The sequence below is a fragment of the Betta splendens genome, chromosome 7, assembly GCF_900634795.4.
Source record: "Betta splendens chromosome 7, fBetSpl5.4, whole genome shotgun sequence".
Lineage (NCBI taxonomy): Eukaryota > Metazoa > Chordata > Actinopteri > Anabantiformes > Osphronemidae > Betta > Betta splendens.
Window position 1 is genome coordinate 5,529,080 of NC_040887.2, and position 18,979 is coordinate 5,548,058.

General features: G+C 48.3%; 2 protein-coding genes across 2 annotated transcripts; both read left to right on the forward strand.

Moving 5' to 3' along the window:
* Positions 1-610: 610 nt before the first annotated feature.
* Positions 611-7,786, forward strand: adora1b (adenosine A1 receptor b). The gene is made up of 2 exons (XM_029155750.3): positions 611-4,078; positions 5,516-7,786. Exons 1-2 carry the CDS (start codon positions 3,747-3,749, stop codon positions 6,261-6,263), a joined length of 1,080 nt encoding a protein of 359 aa, XP_029011583.1. The 5' UTR covers positions 611-3,746; the 3' UTR covers positions 6,264-7,786.
* A 6,855-nt stretch (positions 7,787-14,641) lies between these two features.
* Positions 14,642-18,826, forward strand: mmp9 (matrix metallopeptidase 9). Its single transcript, XM_029155745.3, has 13 exons — positions 14,642-14,955; positions 15,179-15,417; positions 15,503-15,651; positions 15,738-15,866; positions 15,986-16,159; positions 16,289-16,462; positions 16,546-16,719; positions 16,804-16,959; positions 17,062-17,275; positions 17,355-17,497; positions 17,593-17,743; positions 17,868-17,971; positions 18,083-18,826. The coding sequence occupies exons 1-13, from the start codon at positions 14,803-14,805 to the stop codon at positions 18,205-18,207; spliced, it is 2,085 nt and encodes a 694-aa protein (XP_029011578.1). The 5' UTR covers positions 14,642-14,802; the 3' UTR covers positions 18,208-18,826.
* Positions 18,827-18,979: the final 153 nt, after the last annotated feature.

The following is an 18,979-nucleotide window of genomic DNA, read 5'->3' on the forward strand; positions in this document are numbered from 1 at the left end:
TTATTTTTATTCAGGGCTGGCTCCATTCCTCTCGCTTCCTGTCAATGCCAATTGTATCATATGGGACTTGTTTATGAGTGTAACACATAACGCTCAGCCTTGGTCATGAATTTTATATTCATTCTTAATGATATAATGATATTAATGTTGATATTTTACCTCCACACACGCTGGGTTGTCAATGAGTCATTTAAAAGGCCATCAGTCGATTATCTGAGCTACGTTTCCTGTTGAGCGTCATGCGTGGGCTGATGAACAGGACGATCGCTCGGCCATTTTCAGAGCAGGTGATGTCTGTGTTCCTGCTGATTCCAGCGCTCGGCGCTAAACGTTTTCGTGCGTTTATGGCGTCCGTGTCGTTATTCGCGCAGCCCCGTCGAATCATTTCTGCGCTGTACGCTTTGGAGTCATGAGGGCAGATTTACAGAAAATGATATCAGTAACTGCAGCGATGAGCACAACACAATCTACCCACCACCGCGAAAACAGGATGTGGGTTCCGGCCTCTAATTTTCTTGTTAATGCGCGGCCTGCGAGACACCGTTTCACCCTCCCACCATTCGCGGGTGCATGTTTTGGTCCAAATCAGACGCTCTTCAGAGTGCAACGTTCCCCGAGTATTAAAAATGCAAGTTGTGAATTATAAATTTAATGTGCGTGTTGGGAGAGAGGGGCCCGGGGTGACGCTTTCTGCAGGCGGTTTTTCCTGTGGATGGATGAATGGAGGAGCTGTGGATCCTGTGGAATATTGGAGCGGCTCAGTGTTTTCTCCACAGTAATCTTATTTGGAAGCTGGTGCTCGATGACGCGGAGGCTTTTTTTTCCTTCTCGTATGCATTAGGGAGCCTGTGGTTTGGGTTTAGGCTTTCTGTTTGCGTGTACAACCTTTTAACATTTTAATCCACACATGGAGCTAAAAACAGACTTGGGAATTCACTGTTATGGTCCAAACCATATAAAAAGGACAAAATATTAGTGTATATATAAGTAAGTTACTTGACAACGTACAGACACGGCAGCTTAACTTCCCACATAAACATCTAGTAACGAGCTACACTCAATGTCAGTACTTTACACGTCATATTTTTCTACATACAAAACAAAATAAAAGCATATAAAAAAACCAACTTGTGGTTTTTTAAGGGAGTCGCTGTGGCTGGAAAGAAAAATGAGCTCTGCCCCCACAAAACCGCAAAGTTATTTTTCGCACGTCGGTGTTTTATTTTGTTTGTATGAGCGGGAGTGAGATGGGGCGTGTTAATTAGCTTCAGCAGCGCTGGAAGGCAGACGCCGCTAGCTTTGGGTGTAGGAGTTTACAGTTTCCACATGCAGCCTGGTTTGTGGGCTCTTATTTCACATGTCTCTCTGCCAACTACAGTAATAACTACAGTCATTCCACCATATTTCCACGAAAGCAGTGTTAATTTCTGTCGGTTGAGAAGGCCTTTATACAGTACAACTACAAACGAAAAGGTAGATTCATAATAATCAACTATTGATGACGATGATGTTCATCATCGAGACACGTGCACATTGATATATTTCCCGACAGTGAGAGGCCGACCTCCGTCCAGTAGGTGTGGGCGTCTTTCATTTTCACCCTGTCCGTCACGCTGCAGGTTCGTGCACTTTCACACCCTGAGCACATCTGGAGGGCGCTCACCCACACTCTCGTGTTCTGAAGTGTGAATGGACCTAAAACCTTAAACCGTGCGTTCGCAGGATGAGGAACAGAACAACTCTGTCCGCAGCCCCATCGTCAGAACAATCACATGGGTGTTTATGGACGTGTCCGCTGTCACAGTCATTTAATTACTATCATGCTGATGCTGGCGTGGCGACCGGTCCAGCGCCGGCCTCGCCTCTGGGCTAATGGCGGCGGGGCCCGGCTCCGGCGCCCACATGAGCGGTTAGCATGGAATATTATGACATCTGGTATGAACGCGGTGCAAATGAGCTCAGTTAATGGCGGTTTGAGTGATTCCATGCGAGCTGCGAGCGCACGTTTGTCCTTTTTCTCTACACTTCCCCAAATGACAATCTGACAAACGCGTCCCGAAGCATTTCCTTATTTCTAGTCTGTGGACGTGGCACTCAGTCAAACTGAATTGTCTGTCGTGGCAGAACTGAAGGGATGCTGAAAGAAGAGTCGTATTCATTCACTGCTGCAGCCATAAAAAGCACATTTGTGACATTTCCGGTTGGTTATTTAAATCCCGAGCCCCCGAGCCCTAAGCGTTGACTAACACCATTTGCTCCGTAATGATTCTCTCCTCATGCGTTACCACCGTGTTTATGCTCATTAACATGTCACCAATGAGCCGGACACCAACCACTGCAGCACGGCCTATGGCCTCTCCGTGCCTCAGCGCGTCTCGGCGACCTCTAAACCCATCGCTGGTGCCGCTGACGGGCGGCTGCTCACAGATGGAGGCTGTCTTCGGCGGAGCTCCCGCTGGTTGTTGGCTCCCACACTGGCCACGGATTCACGCCGATCGGCCCTTTGCTTTGGATTTACCTTCAATCTCGGGCCAACTGATGCCCTCAGACTCAGAATTCCCCACTTCTAAGTGACAGTGAGTACTGGAAACACTGTACATCAACCATGTGGGACCTTCTCACACCACGCTTGACTGTTGACCTTTGAACCCTAGTGGAGAAGAACAAGATGTGCCAGTTATTCCAGGTTCGCTGAGTTTGCGGAATGTTCCGAGTCTGAAGCAGAAAATACCCCGTAAATTGATGCTGGGGATTGTTTTATATATATATTTTTGAGCGCGGATCAATAGGTTTAAATCAGCTGTAACGTTTCCAGTCTTGTTGTTATAGATTTTTCATTAGTTTGACTCAATCAGAGTGAAGAGACTGGAATGACCTGGATAATTGTGTGTTAAATGTGTTACGCCTCACAGAGGTGTTTGGTGAATGAAAAATGAAAGTGGGCAAATGAAGTGAGGGTTTGTTTGCTTTCATTCATTTATATCCGCCTTATCTCGATAATTTGTCCTCCGTGGTGGTTCCCGCCACTTCCTATCAGTGTAATGGGCGACGGGACAAGGTCCATTAGCGTTTGCCCTGAGGGCGTGTTGAACGTCGTGTAGAGTTAGTGGGTTCAATTAGCGTCTACCTGGATTTTCCGGGACGGTTTCTGAGACGGATACAGAGGCGCTCATTTCTCACCTCCCACCGAGCGAAGTGAGTGGATCGAAACCAAGACTGCGATCCGAACAAAAAAGGCGAGAAACATCACGCTGCATCATTGTCTTCGCAGAAAGAGGGAGCGCGGGGAGTCGGAGCACGCGCACGGCTCCTCCGAACATAGCTCCCAAACCCGCTTTGCTTTTCTAAATCAATAGGGGGATAAAGAGGAGGGAGGGAGGGAGGGAGGGGAGCGTGGAGCGCCGTCTGAGCGCGTGGAAGGAAGGATGCTGCTCCCACAATGAGCAGGTGTACTCCGCCAAGTGGAGGCGCCGGGCGCAGAGCGCGAGCGACGCACAGCAGCAGCGCGGGAGCAGCACCTGCCCCCAACGACGAGCCCTCGTCTCCGGATATGCCGCGTGCTAGCGCGCGCTCACCCCAGGACAAGTGCCCGCTCCCCCTCGCAACTTGCGCGTCTCGCGCCGGGAAAGTGACGGACGCGCGGCTCGCCGGGACAATACCGTGACCCCGACGCAGTCCCACGGATCGCTGCCGCGGCCGCCGTGGATCTGATCTCACTCTTCTCAAGGACACCGCCGTCGGCAAGGATGCTCCTGTCCACGCAGTCGCTCTACATTGGGATGGAGGTCCTGATCGCGGTCGCGTCCGTCATCGGGAACGTGATGGTGGTCTGGGCGGTGAAAATTAACAAGTCGCTGCGAGACACCACGTTCTGCTTCATCGTGTCTCTGGCGCTGGCGGACATCGCCGTGGGAGCGCTCGTCATCCCGCTGGCCATCACGATCAGCATCGGACTCCAGACCCACTTTTACAGCTGCCTGCTCGTCGCGTGCACGGTGCTGGTGCTGACGCAAAGTTCCATCCTGGCGCTGCTGGCCATTGCGATCGACCGCTACCTTAGGGTCAAGATCCCGACTAGGTAATTAGCAACCCACACATAAAACACCACGAGGTATGGATTCAGGTACTGTCAGTGCAGAGGATGGTGGTGGTGATGATGATGATAATGAAAGTGATGAAGGTGGCACTGCTTTGTTCCCCCCCTCACTCCACTGAAGGCATCACGGCTCCTGCGTGTTTCCCTGCATTGATTCCACGGCTCTAGTTCCACTTCACGGGACGCTTCCATCCATTCGTATGCGTGTGGCGTCACTAACGTGACAGCGGACCAGCACAGGCTCATAGCTCACAGCTGCCGACAGGTCTAACGAGCCCCTCTCTCCCCCGGTCAGAAGTAGGACAGAGCCTGGAGTGGTTCCCTGAGGGGGACTGTTTGTTTTGTTTAGGGACACAAAGTACATGGGGTTTGTTGCCGGTGTGAAATCTCGCCCTTTGTACGCGATGCACAGCTTTTATCGTTCCCGGCTGAAACAAACGCGCGAGCGGGCGAAGAGATAAGCTCCGCGGAAGAGGAGAATTTATTGTGCGACGATGCTGCATGTGGCGCCTCAGACCTAATCTCCTGTCCAACGCTCCGGGCTTGAGATAACATTGGTTTTAGTTGTGCCTGCTTTAATAACTTTGATAGATCACATGCATTACGCTCTTCCTCATGTTTATAAATCAGAACTCCACCCGCTTCAACCTGTGTATTCAATACAAGTACATTATATATTACTTCAGAAACGAGTTTTTAGTGGACTATTTATCAGACTTTGTGTTTCTGATGGTTCTAAATAGTTAATGCTGATGTGTCCGCGTTAAATCAACATGTGATTTCTTCCAAGCATCTGGTCGTGCAGGTTCAGACGCGCGTTAAACTGGGGCCAATCAATACTAATCTAACACACGGTACCGGCTTCGGGCTACGGCACAGCAAAAGGTCAGGTTATGGGGAAAAAAAACCCATTTCCCTTTAGAATAACAGCATCGGACGTTTTAAAGATCAACCATTAGCAGCCGGTCGTGGCTCCACGCGCTCCGCGGCGCCGGCAGCTTCGCGTAACCAGCCTCGTTTCCGCCTCAGGCGAAGATCAGGCTCAAGCGCTCTGCGTGATCTCCTGCTCACGGCGATAAGAGCTCGTGAGCCTTTAACCATCTAGAAACACTACACATAATAAGACGCAACCACGTAGTAGCAGCGCTGCAGCTCGGCCTCCTCCTCTCCCTGTAACACATTAGCGGGTGAGGCTCAGCCGCGTACGGGAGAACCGCTGATTCTGTTTGGCCCTGAACGGAGCATGAAAGCGTCACCGTGTGAGTTTACTGCTCAAGACCTTGATCCGGTGGAAATATCGTCTCCCGGGAGCCGTGAAGCGTCAGGGGCCTCGTGTGTGAAGTGATGTTTTGTCGGCCCAGGGCCGGGGAACAAAGCGCATGAGGCGCTGACGCAGACTTGCCCTGTGTCCCCGTGCAGGTACAAGCGGGTGGTGACGCCGCGGCGCGCCGGCCTGGCCGTGGTGCTGTGCTGGACGGTGGCCTTCGTGGTGGGCCTCACGCCCATGCTGGGCTGGAACAACCTGCGGCGCCTGCAGCAGAACGGCTCGGTCGGCGCCGACCGCGTCATCACCTGCCAGTTCGAGAACGTCATCAGCATGGACTACATGGTCTACTTCAACTTCTTCGGCTGGGTGCTGCCGCCGCTGCTGCTCATGCTGCTCATCTACGTGGAGATCTTCTACATGATCCACAAGCAGCTCAACAGCAAGAAGTTCAGCGCCGGCCACGCGGACCCCAACAAGTACTATGACAAGGAGCTGAACCTGGCCAAGTCTCTGGCGCTGGTCCTTTTCCTCTTCGCCGTCAGCTGGCTGCCGCTGCACATCATCAACTGCATCACGCTCTTCTGGCCCGACTGCCAGAAGCCCATGGTCCTGCTCTACATCGCCATCCTCCTCACCCACGGCAACTCCGCCGTCAACCCCATCGTCTACGCCTTCCGCATCCGCAAGTTCCGCACGGCCTTCCAGAAGATCTGGCAGCAGTACTTCTGCTGCATGGACGCGCCGGCTCTGGAGATCCAGCCCAGCGACAGGAAGGAGATGCCGCTGGAGTCGCATCACGAGCCGCCGCCGCCGCCACCGCCACCGCAGGCTCCTCAGAAGGAGATGCCTAAATGCGACCCGCCGCAGCCGCAGCCGCAGCCGCAGCCGCAGCCGCAGTAGCAGGACTTCCACCGGAGCAGAGTCCGGTCTGAGCCCAGGGACCCGAACCGGGGGCCGGGTGGAAAAGCACGGCGCCAGCGTGGGCTCGATCCTCACGTGAGTGACTTCCATCCAGCAGCATGAAGTGCTCCAACGTGCTGCGACGGCCCAAGAACTGCAGCATTAACACTAGCGGGTTGATTACCTTTACTCAGGAGGAACAGGTTTGCTGAAATCTACCGTTTGTCCAGAGGGGAAACAAAAGGGCATCTACAAACTCCACTGACGTGTTTATCTTAGTAACTACATTAAGCTTTAAGTTTGGTTCCTAATAGTGAAGCATTACAAAATGTGCAATATAAGTTATTGTGGTTGGTTAATCTCAGATTCTTAAATGTTTTAACCTGCTATAGAATGATACGTTCAATAAAGCAGGTGCATTTTATTACACCCGTACTGTGTGGATATTTAAGTGGACGCTGATTGATTAATATGAACGTACCAGTACTTCACTACAGCGCTGGAGCGGGTCTCGTGCACATCGGGGAGTTAGCGCTCGCTCAGCTCTTCCCACGGTGATGCAGCAGCAGCGATCAGTGGCGGCAGAGATGAGGAGGGGGGGGGGGGGGGTAACCTTTTAGGAGTCGCACGCAGGAGGCACGTTGGGATGAAGATGATGATGATGATGTTTGACGTTGGTCCAGCTGGACTGCTCAGAACCTTATTGCAACCAGAGACATGAGCCTTGTGTGCTATTTAAATTATATGGACAACATGACGACTGTGAGCGTCTCTGCTGCACTGGAAGCCCCGCGTTTTGGATGAAGCCAGTCTGGGCCGCTTTGTGGCCAAATGTCAAATGCCACCGACGTAAAAACACTTTCTGGGAATGTACATTTCTTCTCCACTGACCTTCTTCTGCGTCGGTGCCAATTTTTGCTTCGTAAACTTCAGACATTTTTCTATTCCTGGCTTGATAAACAGTTCTCTGGTGGAAACACTTGCGTTGATGATGCCTGAATGGCAGAATAAAACCTAAAACAGTCATTTGTTTTGTCCATGAAGTGCATCAGCAGAGTGACGCACTGTTAATGCGTTCGAGGACAAAAGTGGATTAATAAGCACATATTTGCTTTATTATTATTTCATGCCCTTCCAGTTTGATTCCAGTCTCATTCATCATGAAGTGGCTACACTGAATATTTCTCTTAATGATGAATCAGGCGCCTACTGGCTGCTAAAAATAATAAACCCACACATAATTATCACCTGAGACTTCTTTTCCAGTATAATCCAATTAGTTCTTCTCACTGGGTCAGACACATTGAACAGTCGACTAACTGGCAAAGCAGCTGGAGACCTGGATGCAGCTCTTTGCCATTAGCAAAGTCAACTGAGCAATACATCACATTAAATGGACCTAATAACACGGCAGTGTTGTCGTTACGTCGTGTTCCCACTCCCTTAATCAGTAGCTCTCCCTCTTATGACTTCTGGTCATACAAAGTTCTAGCGAATTTTTCTCATTATATTTTTCAAAATGGCAGCTGTGTTTTGTCGTGTGTCTGCTCTTAACATGTCATAGTTCCTGAATGTAATTATTCCACAGCTCCAGATACTGGATCTGAAGTTGCTTTCGGGACCTTGCGGCGCTGCAGCGCTGACTTCTTATTACTGTGCAGCAAAGCAGGAAGAGGGTCTTATATAAAAGTGGAACGTTGTCACCGCTCCGAAAACCCATTTCTCCCTCTGTGTTCGAGCTCCTTTCATATCCAGAAGCTTTGGGAGGGGCTGTGTAATCCAACTGTTCACCGCGGCGTCTGCGAGGTTAAGCTGTCAACAGATTCAATTGAGTCTTCGCTTTAAGAAAAAAAACCCCACCTGGAATCCATACAACACGTGCAACACATGTTTATGAGACATGTTGCTGACCAGGCTTTTATGAAGCGATGGGCTGGTTCAATAGCAAAACTGTTTACAGCAGCAGTTCAGTGTCTGAGGCTATTCTTACAGCAGGATTGTATATCAAGAGGAGGAAGACGTACATATGTATGTGCATTGTATGTAAATAATATGTGTGTTTATAATAGAACAGGAGAGGTGACCTTTCCCTGCAGTCGCAGTCAGGCCCTGCTGTCTGTGCAGCTAATGTGTCTGATAACCACAGATCCACAGGGAGGAGCACTCATTTGCACAATAGATTCGGGAAGTGGTTTGTTTTGCAAGGAAAATTTTCAAGTTAGCTTGACGTGTGGTGTCCGTCGGTGAATGGAGGCAAATTATTATTAGAGTGGAGCGATAACAAAAGTACCATTGACCTCCACACCTTAATCTGCCCTTGTGTTCTCTGGTGAAATGCCTCTACGGTGGATCAATATTTATACAGGCTGTATTTTCATCCGAGCTTCACATCCACGAGGCGTTCTGAGGGGTTTGCTCTACCTGAACTCGCTTGTTGTGCCCCCAGGTGGTGCTGCAGAGCTCCCTTTAAGAGCATCTCAACATCTGGGAACAGCTGTACTGCCACGTTGCGTCGAACAAGGTTGGGATTAGGTTGGCGGCCGCATAAAACAAAACACACTGGTCATACTGGTGTGGCCTGAGCCACGTCCACCCTCCCAGTACGCTGGAAACGTGATGGACGCGAGCACATCCACCAAGCGCGTTCATGCTGGAGGAGCATCTGCATCAGATGGGACGCGATGCAGATGTTCCCAGTCGGCGTCCGAGCTGCTGCAGTACGAGGCTGCATCCGAACGGCTCTGTCAAAAACGAGAAGATGGAGCGAAACCAGCGGATGCAAACCGGCGGCAGACGCAGCATTTGTTTGTGGTTACATAACCAATCATAACCCAGCTAAGCAGTTACACAATGCTGATTAAACAGCATCGTCTTTAGCTGTATACTCAACCCAAATGGGTTGAAAAGGAACTCTGATAGCAGCTGCCAAACAAACCGTTTCAACCCACTCAGTGACTCTCAGAAATAGCACAAAGGGCTCACAGGAAGTGTAAAGTGCATTTGGAGGAAAATATAGCATTAGGGTGCTGCAAATAACAATTTCCCCCCAACAATGAATTATTCACGAAGGAGGCGTACGAAATTAGAACAACATCAATATTTGATTTCCCCCCTTTATCAAATCTTTGCCTCCGGAGGCAGTTTGGAAACACGGCTTAGGTTGCAGAATGCAGCAGACGATTGACTTCTACATAAACCCAGGCCGGAAAAGATTTTGCAGAATTTCATTTCAAAAGGAATTTCTGTTGAGCGGCGACGGCTTTCTGCTTTGTTAGCAGCATAACTCGTCTCCCTGGGTGAATGGAAAATGCTCCACACATACGAGGCTGCTCCTTGATGCTCTACTTTCTCCCTGACACTAATTCCCTGATCCGCAGCTCAGGTTGGCGTCGTCGGCTGCTCTGATGACAGACTGCCACCTGCTGGTCAACAGCGAGTCGACAGTTTGTTGGACTGGAACCGAGCCGTGCCAGAAGGACTCTGCTGGAGGCGACCAAGGTCACATCTGGCTCCGCCATGAAGCCTCTCCCTGAGGCCCAGAAGAACGACCTGGTGTCTGTGGACTTTTATTTAAAATCTTCTGATGGTGGGTCCAAAGACCTGCTTTGCTTCTTGAAAGAAACTAATTAATATCTTGAGACATATCTTGGAATGATCATAAAGAGCACCAGACCCTCCCATTCAACACTCAACACACTGTCTAGCAGTATAATAAATGGCAAAGCACAGTCATTGTTGTTTATGACCCTATTGGTTTAAAGTGAAACTTGAAACCACATTTCAAAAGAATGGATTGAAGTTTTATTTATTGCTTCACTGCTCACGGCCCACGTTGACCTGGGCTGGAGCCAGGTGTGCCGCTGTGGTGACGCAGGCACAGTCATCAGCGGATGCGAGGCCGCACTAATGTCAGGGTTCGCTCGGCGTCTGACGTGAGATGACGCGGCGTGTTTTCATCCTGGAGGGAGCTGCTGCATTTATCTTAGACCGCACGAGTTGCAGCCTCAGCAACTCCACGGACGGTAACACGGCGCTCCAGCGCCCACAGGCACACGCCGACGGCGTGAATAGCTGCCTCCACAGGTCTCAGGCTGAGTCTGACTCACTTCCCTGCTATCAGCTGCCTCTCCTCCATCAGCAGGGGGAATACCCACTCAGGCCCCCTTTTAAAACGCACTTCTATCGCAGTTTGCTTTGCTCCTCTGTTTGTTGGAGCCGCTCTATGAAGGCGCGGCTCCGCGTGGAATTAAATGAGAAATAACAATATTCTGTGCAGTCAGAGCTCTTATTGCGGCGGTGCTGTCGCTCCCTCTGGCTGTGTTTTGAATACCAGAGGACGGAAAGCCCATAAAGGCTTACGACTGGCAGTAATTAGTCCATAAAGTCAACACGACTCCGCCTACCTGGACTTGTGCTGCACTGGCAGCCCACGCCTCAGCAGAAACAATCTACGCTCCCGAACCCGCCCGCTCCGCTTTGGTCACATTACATAATTACATGAACTCATACAAATTGTGCAGAGTATGGCTTAAATTACATCTCCCCGGGGCGGCCTGTGGGCCTGATGGGTGAAGGCGCCGGTGATGAACCGCACTCTCCGCGTTTCCCTTCCGGCCGTGAACATCTGTTTCATGTCACCCTCCATTTTTCACGCCCCTCATTTACTGTCATGACGTTTCCACTGTTACAATATACATTTCCCACAGGTGGCGCGTACACAAACATGTTTGGCTCTCGGAGCCACACATCACTCAAGAATGCGATAATCACATATGGATCCGTACAAAGTCATCACAAAACATTAGTCTGCGTGCATCCTTTTGGTTTGAGGCCTTTCTGTCATATCCTGTTCCACTCATAAGCACCGAATGTGTCCCAATCCTGTAGAGTACCTGAGCTGGAGGACTGTGTGCGGTTCCGGCCTGTGGCTGCCGGCAAACACTCCAGCGAGTAAGAGCCGGAGTAATGGGAATGAAAACAGTGATAAGCACCAGTGGTTTGAATGACAAGCCTCTTCAACAGCTGCGATGGGCCTGACACTGTGTGTCACAGCGCTCTGATCCCTGGCAACGTGCTGGGACGTTATTAACCAACACACAAGAGGAAACCGAGAAAGATTGACTTCAATTTTCAAGAGAATCAGAGTAAAATAGTTTTATCTACCTCGTTTTATTTGCTTTGGTCACGGCATCAGCTAGTTATCTGGACGTGACCTACTTTATTCTGACCTGGGATATTCCCTCATCCACCCTGGCTGCTTCAATACTATTAATGCTTCTAAAAAAGGCTTCAATCCCTTTAAAAATGCTCAAAAACATCATTCATATTCTTACAATACATTGTCAGATTATTTTATTGTCAAAATCTCAATGTCTTCATCAGAGATTGTCACATTTGATTGTTAGACTGACAAGTTGCGGTAACGAGAGTTGAGAGCCTTATTCAAAGATGAGTAATGGTCTAGATTTTATTAAAGTGTTTGCTGAAGCAGAAGTAACATTGTCTGCTTCTCCAGGGGAAAATGAGTCAAGGCTGAGACTGGCACTGCTTCAGATCAGTGTGTTTACAGTTTGATTAATCCTGTCCCATCACCTACTCCCTCCTGAATGATTACAGACAGACTGTTGAGTTGGTGACACTCGAGGGCTCGGCCCGGTTTCCGCCTGTGTTGGTGTGTTTTTGTTTTGCTTGTGCCCTTTTTTTTGTCTGTTGTGTTCCATTTTCAGCCACAAGCATTCAATACAACTCCGCTAATTAGAAAGCGTTAAAAATAATCAGGGATTATAGATTAGACATGTTTTATTGCTGCTTTGGTTTCGTTGTTATTGTAATAATGAAGTGAGCCGTATGAAATAATCCAAAATAAAAGCAAGACACCGAAACAAACGCCTTCGAAAACAGTTTGCGAGAGTTTACAAGGTTATAAAAACAAGTCTATTTCCAGAATTACTGCACGGCACAGCAGACTCAGCACAGCTGGGTAAAGTACCTGGTGGTGGTGATGGGGCAACATTTCACCCACATAAAACTCAGTCACTGTCCCGTGAGTTGCACAGTCTCCATGTCCGACCACAACGTCAACAATCCAGTCGTAACCGAACACAACACGGCAGCGCGAGGAAGTTGGCCAAGGAGCCACATCACTGCGGCAGACAGGAAGTCATTTCTGCATTTGTACCAGCCTGTCAGAAACAAAGTGTTTTATTCCAGGTAGTGCGAAACTAAACCGGGCATGTCACAATGGTGGGTCGAAAACATGCTATTGGCCATTTAATGTCAACATTCAGTGGGTTTCTGTGATTTGTAGTATTCTGTGTCATTGTTTGTGCTGTGCTGACATTTGTTTGAGCACCTAAGCATGAAAGTGAAGCCCAGGCAGCAGTGAGTGTGTCCCGTCCAGGCCACTGATGACGCGCTTGGCCGGCTGCTGGCTACGTGGTGTGTGCCAGCAGGCTGGGCTGCGAGCGGAGCCAACTCTGCCAGAAATTCTGCAGAAATTCTGGATTTTTTCAAGGTTCCGTGCCAGACGTCATTTCTCTTTTTTTTCAAAAGCAATGCGGTGGGTTGCAAATTAAATGTGGCATTATGGTAAAATGCACGGAGCCATATTCGTTAAGAGTTTGACGCCGTGTAAAATCGGTGGCAGATGTTTTGAGGGGAGGCCTGGGGAGACGTGTAAACACAGAAACAACCGCGTGACTGTGGCTGAATGAGCGTAAAACCTGCCTTTAATGAAAGAGGCCTTGTGTCGGCTTCTTGGTAGTTTAAATGGAACCAAAATGGTGTGCGTACTGTACAAATCATATATGAATGTCAACACATGCTAAAAACATGTGTGTGTGCGATACTAAAAATGGGTCAAATAAATAGTAATAAAGCAGAAACATGCAATACAGACATGTCAACATTTCAAAAGAAACGTGCCAATAATAAATTAGGAAGTGGGGGATGTTAAAAATGTGTGAACCACATCAGGAAACCATGAATTCAACTTTGAGGAAGAACGTATTGCTCATTAAACCGCAGGTGACAAACATTGCATCGCCTTTTTATTAAAACATGAATTATTCAAGATTCCTCTTACCATAAATGGCAAATCTCCAGACGAGAGGATGTGCTGCAACGCCACAGATTAAGTAACCAGTTACTGTCAGCGCTGTGCTTTTGAAACCACATGTGAATGTTATAATTGATTAGTGACCAGTATGTGTGGCACTGGAGCGTCTGTGCACCGGCAGTTTGAGTCCATCTCAGGACCTGTGCTGTGTGTTTGATGCACTGTATGGACTAAGTAAACATGTTTGTGCGAGAAGAATGGACGTCAGCGCCGTGCATGCTAAAAAAAGTGCACATCTGCAGCTTTGGTCTTTTAAGTGGGAATGCAGTGAGTCATGTTACGCTGGCTGAGACACATACTTGGCCACAACAAACAGAAACTTGCATACTCTAAAATATCAACATACAGTGTTTTGCAAAAAAACAAAAACAAACACGGCTCTGTGTATATTTAGGCTCACAACCAATTAAAAATGTAGAGATGTTAGTGTCTGTTTGAATATGTGTAATCCTTCTATCAGAGGTGTGAATGTGTAAACGCTTGGTTCCTCATAGTCAAAGGTGACGTAAAATTGTTGCTAATGAAAAACTCAGCCAGTTTTAGCAAGATGCTGAAGAAGAAATGACATCGACGTCAGTGTAGATGGGTAATTTCCAAACATCCGCCAGTCAACAATGGCCTTAAACGGAAGGGACCTTAATCACCCCTATTACTCATTAATTCAAGCAATTCAGATAATAAAACGCCATCAACCTTTCTGAGTCTGTTACTTTAACGTGACCTAGTTTTATGATCTATATCCTTAAGGCAAAGAGGGAAAAAATTCCTAATTATGGAAAAAGTGGAAACAAAGCTTTTTTTAGGTGACTAAGCAAAAGAATAACAGAAGTGTCTGGCTGCGTCCCATGATGAGCGTGTCGTTCTCCAGTAAAAATACACTACTCAAAAATATGATGTTCCACATACAGTACAGGAAGTAATGAGTTTTTCTATTTTTTTCTTTTGTTTTATTTTTCATAACATAAAAGAAACAAGTAATTTGTAGTTAATAACAGATTGTGTGAGTTTTTAAGCTGCATGCACAATTGATATGTCAAACTTTATTACTTTATCTTAAATACTTCCATTCTTGTCCATTACCCAGTAAATTAGCGTATTGCTCACCCATTAGTTAGGTAAAGCTCAATGTGGGTATTCTGGAATTTCCCCAGGTCCATTCATCCACGACAGCCTGTCAAGACGCATGTGGGAGGTGTTGAGGTTAGTAGTAGGCGGAGATGAGGTTAAGTGACTAAGACGTCGCGTTGCATAAATACAAGGTCCACGAGCCCAAGTCAGAGCACAGAGACCAGGAGGCAGCAGCCAAAACAAGCCACGCTGAAGGACAAGCTTTCAGAGGAGAAGCCTTTTCTGTTCCTTCCTTTGACGGGACGCTTGGCCTGCGGTGTTGACCTTTGTAGCAAACCGCAGTGAGAGCTCAGCATGAGGTTCGTTACCGCTCTGGCCGTGTGTTTGGTGGTGGGGGTAAGCGTGCAGGACGCATGGAGCCACCCCATATCCAAAGGCAAAAAGACCCGCTACATCACCTTCCCGGGGGACGTCCTCAAAAACCTGACTGATTCGGAGCTGGCAGAAGTGAGTAGCAGATGGTTCGTTTTGTGGCGATAGATTGGAACAGTTTGCAGTCAAGCTGTGCAGGGAGGCAATTCCCTCGTCAGCGATTTCTATCACAATGCTAATGAAAAGAAAAATTGTTGTCTGAAAGCAGGTGTCAACAAACATGAGGACAGAATTTAAACTGATTTCTGAACAACAAGATTTAATGAGACCGGCACCTTTTCCTCTCGCGCTCCTCTAGAATTACCTGAAGAGGTTCGGCTACCTGAACACAGAGCACCGCAGCGGCTTCCAGTCCATGGTGTCCACCGACAAAGCTCTGAAGAGGATGCAGAGGCAGCTGGGGCTGGAGGAGACCGGGCAGCTGGACAGGGCCACGCTGGAGGCCATGAAGCAGCCCCGCTGTGGGGTTCCTGATGTGGCCAACTACCAAACCTTTGCAGGAGACCTAAAATGGGACCACAACGACGTCACTTACAGGTCAGAGCCAACATGAAGTGTGACAGAGCTGCAGCACATCATGCATCGCCACTAACAGCCGAGTGTGGTTCTGCCTCCGCTACAGGGTCCTTAACTATTCCCCAGACATGGATAGCGCTCTGATTGATGACGCCTTTGCCAGAGCCTTCAAGGTGTGGAGCGACGTGTCCCCTCTGACTTTTACGCGCCTCTTTGATGGCGAGGCCGACATCATGATCTCATTTGGAAGAGCTGGTAAGGCCCTGTTTAGTGTGTACCCACGACACTGCGTAAGTTTAATTTTGCTCAAATTAAAAAGTGATTTAAATGTTCCTCTTCAGATCACGGAGACCCATTCCCATTTGACGGGAAGGACGGGCTGCTGGCCCACGCGTACCCCCCTGGTGAGGGACTGCAGGGAGATGCCCACTTTGACGACGATGAGTTCTGGACCCTGGGAAAAGGACCAGGTAACTACATAAACATGTCTAAACGTATTGGACTCCAGCAACAATTCATACGTAGCTGTCTCCCCCTAGTGTCCACTTTGTAAACTGCATTAAGCTCACCCACTTTTCTGTCTCCAAAGCTGTGAAGACTCGCTACGGGAACGCAAACGGCGCCATGTGCCACTTTCCCTTCACCTTTGAGGGCACTTCCTACACGAGCTGCACCACCGAGGGCCGGACAGACAACCTGCCATGGTGCAGCACCACAGCCAACTATGACAAAGACAAGATGTACGGCTTCTGCCCAAGTGAACGTAAGTCTATGAATATATTCCCCAAGGCAACCCAGAGGTCAGAGGTCATCTATGTTAGGGCGGTTGCTTCTGTGACATGCTGACGTGCTTCACCGGCTTATTTTTCGCCTTTATTCTTTATTCTGGCAGTTCTCTACACATTCGGGGGAAACGCTGACGGCGCCGCGTGCGTCTTCCCCTTCGTCTTTCTGGGGGAGGAATATGACAGCTGCACCACAGAGGGCCGCAGTGATGGCTACCGCTGGTGTGCCACCACAAGCAGCTTTGACAATGACCAGAAGTTTGGATTCTGTCCCAGTCGCGGTGAGTGTCAGGCTACAGCAATGCGCTCTGAATGAAAAGCGGGCGATTTCTCATGGCCGTTCTCGCTGTCTTTGTTTGTCCAGACACCACTGTGACCGGCGGCAACGCTGAGGGAGAGCCCTGCCACTTCCCCTTTGTGTTCGACGGCAGGACGTACTCCTCCTGCACCAGCGAAGGGCGAGGGGACGGAAAGCTGTGGTGCAGCACCACCGATAACTATGATGACGACAAGAAATGGGGCTTCTGCCCTGACCAGGGTGAGTGACGTGGGTCTAAATGTTAGACTGTATTACACGTTTTATTACCAGTAATTAAATATTCTACCCCACTATGTGCTTCAGGCTACAGTCTGTTCCTGGTGGCAGCCCATGAGTTTGGACACGCCCTTGGCCTGGAACACTCCAACATCAGAGAAGCTCTCATGTACCCTATATACAGGTACATTGAAGGCTTCCCCCTGAATAAAGATGACATCGAAGGCATTCAGTACCTTTACGGTAAAGTACTGACAAGTTGCTTACATCCAACATTATCATGCAAAACTGCATCAACATGCTTCCGCTCCAGTTTCCCTCATCCATCGCATCCTTCCTTTTCAGGAGGCAGAACCGGCCCCGACCCCACCCCCCCTCGGCCTCGCACCACCACCACGCCCTTCCCAGACCCTGAGACTGACCCCACAGAGGAGCCCACTAAACCAACCACTCCCACCACCACCACACGGCCTGTGGACCCAGCCCAAGACGCCTGCCAGATGGATAAATTCGACACCATCACCGTGATTGAGGGAGAGCTGCATTTCTTCAAGGATGGGTGAGCAGATCGGTCTACATACTCTACTTTGTAAGACACTTGAAAAATACACGCATTAATGGTTGATATTGTTTGACAGACTTTACTGGAAGATGCCCAGCGGCAGCAGTGATAAAGGCGTCATGGGACCGTTTTCTGTTTCTGAGAGGTGGCCAGCTGTGCCCGCGGTCGTTGACTCTGCTTTTGAAGACGTTCTGACCAAGAAAGTGTATTTCTTCTCAGGTAAAGAAGCATGATACAGTGTTGATAACAGCACTAACACATAAACCATAATGTACAGGTGAGCTTCACAGGTGCTTTTTTTTCACCCAATGCAGGGACACGCTTCTGGGTGTACACAGGAGAAAACGGTTTGGGTCCCCGCAGCATAGAGAAGCTCGGCCTCCCGAACACTGTTCAGAAGGTGGAGGGAGCGCTGCAGAGGGGGAAAGGCAAAGTGCTGCTCTTCAGTGGAGAGAACTTCTGGAGGTGAGTTTTATTAGAGCCTGGAAACATCAACAATGTGAATGTCCGAGCCTTCAAAGCAAAATGACAGACCAGTTTTTTCTGGTATTGACACTGTCTGGTGTGGTTTTGTGTCTGATCAACGCAGGCTTGACGTAAAGGCTCAGAAGATCGATGCAGGGTACCCGCGGTTTACAGATGTCATGTTTGGTGGAGTCCCCAGCGACGCCCACGACGTGTTCCAGTATAAAGGTAAACAAATCTCTATTTCCCATAATTGTTTAACAAACAAAATGTCTAAATGCCTCTAGATATTTACATATAAAAATGCATGTTGATTTACTTTTATTATTTCTGATTTAGGTCAAATCTACTTCTGCCGAGACCGCTTCTACTGGCGCATGAATTCCCGCCGGCAGGTGGACCGCGTTGGTTACGTGAAATATGACCTCCTCAAGTGCTCTGATCCTTCAAGAGTTTTCTACTGAGGACATGGCCGCACATGGATGAGCTGGAATTTGTCTGTTCTGCGGTAGCACTTGCTTCTCTATCCTATGCAGATGTCTGGGAGATTGCGATGCAGTATTTGTGTGTGGCGCCTGTTGTACGATGTCTGCTTTTTCAGCTGTGAATAACTGGCCATAGTTGATGTTGGCAAATTCCAAAACATACAGCATTGGCCTAATACAAGTCAGGAGGCAAGTAGGGGAAAGCCAATTGTGATCCTCTGCACTGCTTTAATCTGTGAACATATATAATATGACATTATGGTGACCTGACAACACAAAAACCACAACTTAAATATTCTCAGAGGCTGTCTGGATCAAATTCCAGATTTTGCTGAACAATTTCTTTGCGTCTGACAGGTTCAGACTTTTGACAGTATTGGTTTATTTTGGTATTTATAGCAATATATAATATTATTTTGTGTCTTAAGGCTTGTTTGTTTTGTGTAATTTTGTGTACATTTCTGAAAATGGCTTTAAAGCTATTTACTTGCACTGGAAGACAAAGCGTGTCTTCTTCACTGAAATTCTAATTTATAAGACTGATATGTTTTGTATTAGGGTTTTAAGTTTTAATGCAATAAACATTCTATGAAATTTATACACAACTGTCAACTGTCATTAATTAAAATGTGTGCAGAAGGACTGGTTTAATTAATTATTCATCATGCTGCCTCAGATTTATGGTGCATGATGACTAATACAATTCTAATAAACTAAGTAACAACTTATTAAAATAGTAAAAACAGAGTAT

Coding starts and splice junctions, on each gene's coding strand:
- adora1b (XM_029155750.3), top strand. CDS start 3,747: ATGCTCCTGTCCACGCAGTCGCTCTACATTGGGATGGAGGTCCTGATC. Junction 4,079..5,515: donor AGGGTCAAGATCCCGACTAG/GTAATTAGCAAC, acceptor GTCCCCGTGCAG/GTACAAGCGGGTGGTGACGC.
- mmp9 (XM_029155745.3), top strand. CDS start 14,803: ATGAGGTTCGTTACCGCTCTGGCCGTGTGTTTGGTGGTGGGGGTAAGC. Junction 16,160..16,288: donor CGGCTTCTGCCCAAGTGAAC/GTAAGTCTATGA, acceptor TTATTCTGGCAG/TTCTCTACACATTCGGGGGA. Junction 16,463..16,545: donor TGGATTCTGTCCCAGTCGCG/GTGAGTGTCAGG, acceptor TTGTTTGTCCAG/ACACCACTGTGACCGGCGGC.